The 7,521-nt window shown below is 45.7% G+C and overlaps 1 protein-coding gene across 1 annotated transcript in view; it reads right to left on the bottom strand.

The window, feature by feature from the left end:
* The window catches only part of LOC129693341 (nuclear factor 7, brain-like), a 6,226-nt gene extending 92 nt beyond the window's left edge, over positions 1 to 6,134 (bottom strand). The window contains exons 1-6 of the mRNA XM_055630183.1: positions 5,352 to 6,134; positions 5,165 to 5,260; positions 3,372 to 3,605; positions 2,248 to 2,270; positions 2,032 to 2,150; positions 1 to 1,115 (exon numbers count right to left, since the gene is read on the bottom strand). The exon at positions 1 to 1,115 is cut by the window's left edge and continues 92 nt beyond it. Coding sequence (XP_055486158.1) covers positions 586 to 1,115; positions 2,032 to 2,150; positions 2,248 to 2,270; positions 3,372 to 3,605; positions 5,165 to 5,260; positions 5,352 to 5,762 — 1,413 coding nt within the window. The 5' untranslated portion in view covers positions 5,763 to 6,134 and the 3' untranslated portion in view covers positions 1 to 585. The remainder of the gene's footprint in view (positions 1,116 to 2,031; positions 2,151 to 2,247; positions 2,271 to 3,371; positions 3,606 to 5,164; positions 5,261 to 5,351) is intronic.
* Between the last annotated feature and the right edge of the window lie 1,387 nt (positions 6,135 to 7,521).

Here is a 7,521-nt window from a genome sequence, read left to right as displayed (position 1 = left end):
ATATTCATATTGCTATTATTTTACCAAATACCACAGTTATGTACAGTGTGATGAGATTAATTACAGAGTGCAAGCTTAATACAAAAATCAACTCACACAGCACATGAGCCATTTAAAAAGAAAATTTTAAAAAACATTAAAAAAAGAAAATGAACAGAATTATAATGTATTAACATATTAATCATTAACAAAAATTAACAGAATTATGAATTATGAATCTAACCCTATATCACACATAAACTGTTCCCCCGCTACGCTGATTACACTGCGAGAGGGAGAACCAAAGTCGGGTCGGGATTACTGAAATGGCAGTACTACACGTCAGCCTATTGGATTTAGCAGGAGTGGACTATCTTTCTTCACTATAGGATCTTTGGTTAACGCGTTGAAATGAACGGATCAACAATTCTGATTACAGTTGCTTTTTATTTCACTCTTCCCATATTTACATCCCCCCTGGTTTTATTTCCGCGTTCACTGGGGTTTTACGACGCAGAATTTGGGGATTAAATGAGAGTTGTTCAGCGCCGACCTGTTGTCCACCGGGTTTCTGCCCCACAGCCCCCGCTCCTGACGCTGACCCTTTTACACACCCGGAGCGGAACCGGGGCAGATTCTGAGCAACCGGTGTTCATACATAGTCTCGAAGAAAGGATAAAGTTTCTCCGTAAATTTATTCTCAGTGAAGGTGTGGAGATGGGACTCGGTGTCCGCGTCATAAAATGAAACTGTCCCGGACTCGTAACTGAGATAAACTCCCACCCTCCTGGGGAAGAGACGGCCATGGAAAGGGGATGGAGGGGAGGTGAATGCATCAAACACGTCATTCCGCCGTCTGATGCTCCAGACTCCATTCTCCGAGTTCAGTTTGACCGGTCCCTTCCTGTCCACAGACTCTGCAGCGACTCCCAGACTCCACTGCTCACACCCTGCTACCTCCACCTCCCAGTAAAGTCTCCCTGATGTGAATCCCTCAGATCCCAGCACACACGTATACACTGTAAACCTCTTCCCGGTGTCAGGGAGACCCCGGTTCCCGGACCGTCTCACTGTCTTCCGATCATCAGACACCTCGAGCTGCGGATGCGCTGTTTCCACATCCAGGGTGACGGAGACTGGGGGGAGAAGCAGAGAATCAGAGAGTCCCCGGGGGTCGGGGGGGGAGAGGCCACTTGGCCTCTGGCACAAGCGGGCGGATAACTGAAACCTTGCCCGGGGTCTTACCCCAACCACATCGGGTGAACCACAGACATCTCTCCCGGAGTTTTTAATCCAGGGATGGAGAGGGGAATTTCGTGAGGTGGGGGAGGGTGGACGGGGAGGACGAATGCGGAGAGTGAGGAGGATTGCGAGATTGCGGTGGGGATGGAGAAATGAAGCGGGCTATTCAGATATGGAGGCAGATCGGATCAAGAGTATATTCAGGCGACTGGCATTTTGAGGTTGTTAAAGAGGAGGTAGATGTGTGGGGTGGAGATGAGTGTCCAGGTGACCTGCCCCTTTTTCTTTGAGTGGAGGGTGAGGGAGAGGGAGGGGTGGCTTGGACCATGGAAGGAAGCAGAGGTTGAATGATCGGGTGTTAGACAGAATGGGGGAGACATGTGGTTGTAGGGTCGCTGAAAGAGGGGATTCACGGATGCAATTGGTGGGTGTGTACAACCAAGAGCGCACTGATCTCATTGTGAACCAATATATTAACTTCCCAGAAGGATGTAAGGCTGGTCCAGAAAGTAATTGCAGGTGGAATCCAAAGCGAAAGGGTAAAATGGATCCAAAATTGACTTGGAGTTTGGAGGTGGAAGGTAGCGGTCGAAGGATTCATTTAAAAATAAATTGGATAGTTATATGGACGGGAAAGGAATGGAGGGTTATGGTCTGAGCGCAGGTATATGGGACTAGGTGAGAATACGTGTTCGGCACGGACTAGAAGGGTCGAGATGGCCTGTTTCCGTGATATAATTGTTATATGGTTATCTAGGTATTGCTTAAAGATACCAGAAACAAGAATAATGGAAAAGGTACAAGCTTTACCGTGCTTGAAGTCATCAGATGTTTCTCTGAATGCCGTGTTGAACGAAAGAGGGCAATAAAACTTTTCAATCGGAAAGGCTTCATCTACCACCGACAGTGGTTTGGCTTCATCACGAACACTGGAAATATTGAACAGCCGGTTATAAACTGAGCATTAGAAATGTTTTATGCTGTTCCACCAAAACTTACAATGTTTCCGTCAAGACAATGTCCTACCTTTGCTTGGGACCAGCTTCCTCCTGAAAGAAATAAAACACAAATCTCAATTGACTGAGATGGACTGTCCTCATCCCGACAGCGGGAATTTCACCAAATTTCTACAACTCTCTGATAATTCCCATTTCCCAATGCTTATCTCCACTGTCATAATAATAATAATAATAATTTTATTTATAGAACACTTTAAAAACAAACATAGCTGCAACAAAGTGCTGTACATCACTAATCATTGACAAAAAAGTTAATACACGCCAAAAATAACAATCAAAAGGAATAGTAGGAAAAGACATGTAAAATAAAGAAACATCAAAAACACCACAAACAGAAGCAAAGCCTCAGGCATGGTCAAAAGCCAGGGAGTACAAATGTGTTTTAACACTGGATTTGAAGATGGACAGAGAGGGGGCCTGTGTGATGTGCAACGGCAGGGTGTTCCAGAGTGCCGGAGCAGCAACAGAGAAGGCTCTATCCCCTCTGAGCCTCCGACTAGACCTCGGTACCTCCAGGAGCAGCTGACCAGCTGACCTGAGGGACCGGGCAGGAGCGTATGTGTGGAGCAGCTCAGAGAGGTAAGGCGGGGCGAGCCCATTCAGAGATTTAAAAACAAATAACAGTATCTTAAAATGAACTCGAAAGTGCACCGGGGAGCCAGTGTAGGGAGGCCAGAATTGGCGTTATGTGCTCCCTCTTTCGAGTCCCTGTTAAAAGGGGAGCAACAGCATTCTGAACCAACTGGAGATGAGCCAGTGAAGAACGAGCAACTCCAAAATAGAGCGCGTTACAGTAATCCAGCCTAGATGTAATAAAGGCATGGATTACTGTCTCAAAATGCTGCCGCTCGAGAATGGGCTTCACATGCAGACAGAAAGCGGATGTAGCTGCCGAGACGTAGAACGATGGGGGAAAGCACAAGGAATATTCGTGAGGATGACACCATAAGAGGATGGAACTTAATGAAAAGACTGGGCAGGTCGTGGGATTTTATCTGGAAAAGATGTTAGGAAGGATGAGACAGAATTTAAGATTATCGGTGGATTAAAATGGGTGGGGATTAAATAATATCTGCACTAGTGGAGAGACCAATAATCAAAGCTGCAATGTAACATAGTCTAACCCCTCACCTTCAGAAATACCACACTGTCTTTTTGATCCATCTGTTGCTGCAACTTTAAGAGATCCACCTGAATGGATTTTAATTGTTTTCCAATCTTTCGAAGATTGTTCTCCATTATATTTAGAATCTTCTTCTCTTCCTCCCATATATCTGCCAGTGCGCGATGTTCTTCCTCAGTGAGAACCTGGTGTAGTTTAACAAACTGGGATGTGATCTTGGATTGAAGGTTGTGTGACTGTTCCTGTGAAATGAAAGGTGAAGATCAATAAATGTCACTGATTGTGTTTCCCTAAGACGTTGACGGTGACATTTGCCCTGTGTAATATTTATTTGCTTTGGCAATTCAATAGTTTGTCTAAATGCTTCTGAAATGTGATGAGGGTAATCTTATGATCCATCAATCCCCAATACTATTCCCTGCTGCCTATTCCTTTTCACATTCCCATTAATCCGCTCACTACCCACTTTTGCAGGGATAAGTTACAGTCGACAAGTGACTAATGGGGTGCCGCAAGGTTCATTGCTGGGATGGCAGTTATTTACAATATATATTAACGATTTAGACGAGGGAATTAAAGGTAACATCTCCAACTTTGCAGATGACACAAAGCTGGGCGGCAGTGTGAGCTGCGAGGAGGATGCTGTGAGGCTGCAAGGGAGAGTTGGATAGGTGGGGTGAGTGGGCAGATGCATGGCAGATGCAGTATAATATGGATAAATGTGAGGTTATCCACTTTGGTGGCAAGAACAAGAAGGCAGATTATTATCTGAATGGACAGATTAGGAAAAGGGGAGATAGAATGGGACCAGGGTGTCCTTGTACACCAGTCAATGAAAGTAAGTATGCAGCTACAGCAGGCAGTGAAGACAGCTAATGACATGTTGGCCTTCATTGCGAGAGGATTTGAGTTTAGGAGCAAGGAGGCCCTGCTGCAATTGTGCAGGTTCCTGGTGAGACCACACCTGGAGTATTGTGCAGTTTTCATCTCCTAATTTAAGGAATGCCATTCTTGTTATTGATGGAGTGCAGTGAAGGTTCATCAGGTTAATTACTGGGATGGAGAGACTGACATATGATTAATGAATGGGTCAACTGGGCTTGTATTCATAGGAATTTGGATGAGAGGGGATCTTACAATAGAAACATATATAATTATTTAGGGATTGTAGAGGCTAGATGCAGGACAAATGTTCCCGATGTTGGTGGAGTCCAGAACCAGGGTTTAAGAATAAGTGGTAGGCTATGATCGTATTGAATGGCGGTGCTGGCTCGAAGGGCTGGCCTACTCTTGCACCTATTTTTCTATATTTCGATTTTCTGTTTAGGACCGAGATGAGGAAACACTTTTCACCCAGAGAGTTGTGAATCTGTGGAATTATCTGCCTCAGAAGGCACTGGAGGCCAATTTACTGGATGTTTTCAAGAGTTAGATTTAGCTGTATGGGCAATTGGAATCAAGGGATATGGGGGGGGGAGCAGAAATGGGGTACTGATTTTGGATGATCAGCCATGGTCATAATGGCGTGCTGGCTCGATGGGCCGAATGGCCTACTGCTGGACATGTTTTCTGTGTTGCTATGACCATTGAACCAGCGTGTATTGGGGATGTGGAAGGAATCTGACGCGGACACGGGGAGAAGGCATGATCCACACGGGCAGCAGCCGAGGTCAGGATCGAACCCGCTCACCACAACTAGGAGACAGCAGCACTACTTGTGTCACTGCGCTGCCCTATTAATACACGCGTCACAGCGATCAAATCTACACAAGATCAGGAAATCGAAACTTAAAAGCCTCACCAGAACTCCAGAAATCTTCTGTTTCTGTTGCTGCTCCATTCGCTGGATCTCTGATTTATTTTTTGTGAGAGAATGGATGGAAGAATTCACCTGATCCTGGGATTGTGATTGAAAATCAGAGAATAAAAGTGTTAGATTATAATGATGGAATTAAACAATAATGCGATCAAAATCGGTTTGCTTTTACCTTGTAGGTTTCAACAGCTTCATCCACCAGCATGAAGCTGTGAGACTTGTGTTCCCGCCCGGCTGCACAAACCACACAGATCAGCTTCTTGTCAGTTTCACAAAACAGCTTCAGTTCTTCCTGATGTTCCTCGCACTGAAGTTTACTTTCCATCTCTGCCCGATCCAGGCTCAGTGTTCGAGCTTTCTCAGACAGTCTCGCCAAGGCCCGACTCGCCATGAGGGTGCGGTCTGCAAATTCCTCTCTACATTCCAGGCAGGAGTTTTTCCCCTCCCTGTCCCAACTCTGTGTGATACAGGAGCGGCAGAAGTTGTGCCCGCACTCCAGTGACACCGGATCGGTGAAGAAATCCAGGCAGATGGGACAAACTATCTCCTCTGTTAAACCTTCGACCGGGTCTTTCGCAGCCATTTCAACCTCCACTTCCTGGTTCAAAACGCATTCGCATTCGCTGAAACTGCTGACAGTAATTAATTGGAGCGCTGGGGGCTGGAGTGCATGGGACAAGAAGAGAATGGATGGGGTGAATGCACAGTCTTTTACCCGGAGTAGTGGAGTGGAGAACTAGAGGACACAGGTTTGTGGTGAGAGGTGCAAGATTTAGTCGGAACCTGAGGAGCAATATTTCCACACGGAAGGTCGTGGGGAAATGGAACAAGCTGCCAGAGGAGGTAAGTGAGGCTGGAGAGCAAGGTGTGGACCCGGGGGAGCCCGAAGCTGTGGAGCCGCCGCGGCTGCTGCTGAACCCGCGGTCAATGGGAGTTTCGGGCGCGAAACGGCGGCGGATCTATCAATGAAAGGGGGCGGGGCCCGGCTGTGGGGAGGCGGAGCTCACCCCCGTCAATCACAGCCCTGACCAGAAAGTGGATGTCATTTGTAATCAGCTTCGGGTAAATTTCATTCCCTTAAACTAAATACATCCGTATTTCCTCTTGTGAATTGTTCATTATATTAGGCTGCATAATAACATTACTCTGCAGCAAACACTGTAATGAAGATGTACCCGAAACGTCACCCATTCCTTCTCTCCAGAGATGCTGCCTGTCCCGCTGAGGTACTCAGCATTTTATGTCTGTCTTAAAGATTCAGATTCAATTTTAATTGTCATTGTCAGTGTACAGTACAGAGACAACGAAATGCATTAAACCAGCATCTGCAGTTCGTTTCTACACACCTGGACTTCCCTAACATCGGGAACAATCTTCCTGCATCTAGCCTGTCCAACCTCTTAAGAATGTTGTAAGTTTCTATAAGATCCCCTCTCAATCTCCTAAATTATAGAGAGTATAAACCAAGTCTATCCAGTCTTTCTTCATAAGACAGTCCTGACATCCCAGGAATCAGTCTGGTGAACCTTCTCTGCACTCCCTCTATGGCAATAATGTCCTTCCTCAGATTTGGAGACCAAAACTGTACGCAATACTCCAGGTGTGGTCTCACCAAGACCCTATACAACTGCAGTAGAACCTCCCTGCTCCTATACTCAAATCCTTTTGCAATGAAAGCTAACGTACCATTCGCTTTCTTTACTGCCTGCTGCACCTGCATGCCTACCTTCAATGACTGGTGTACCATGACACCCAGGTCTCGCTGCATCTCCCCCTTTCCCACTCGGCCACCATTTAGATAATAGTCTGCTTTCCCGTTTTTGCCACCAAAATGGATAACCTCCCTTAAACTAAATACATCCGTATTTCCTCATGTAAATTGTTCATTATATTAGGCTGCATAATAACATTACTCTGCAGCAAACACTGTAATGAAGAAGGATCCGAAACGTCACCCATTCCTTCTCTCCAGAGATGCTGCCTGTCCCGCTGAGTTACTCCAGCATTTTATGTCTGTCTTAAACCAGCATCTGCAGTTCGTTTCTACACACTATCATTGTATTTGTCTCTGTGGGTGGATGTGTCTCTCTCTCTCCACTCAATTCAATTCAAAACATTTTTTTCAATTTAGAAACTTTATTGGCATGATAAAAATACATTGTTATATTGCCAAAGTATGAAACATGACATACATATTTAAAATGCATAAATATCAATAGAAACATAGAAATTAGGTGCAGTTCGGTCCTTCGAGCCTGCACCGCCATTCAATATGATCATGGCTGATCATGCAACTCAGTATCCCGTACCTGCCTTCTCTCCATACCCTCTGATCCCCTTGG

The sequence above is a fragment of the Leucoraja erinacea genome, unplaced genomic scaffold (genome assembly GCF_028641065.1).
Source record: "Leucoraja erinacea ecotype New England unplaced genomic scaffold, Leri_hhj_1 Leri_266S, whole genome shotgun sequence".
In the NCBI taxonomy this organism is placed as follows: Eukaryota; Metazoa; Chordata; class Chondrichthyes; order Rajiformes; family Rajidae; genus Leucoraja; species Leucoraja erinaceus.
Note: the sequence above shows the minus strand (reverse complement) of the source record. Positions and strands in the feature narration are given on the sequence as shown.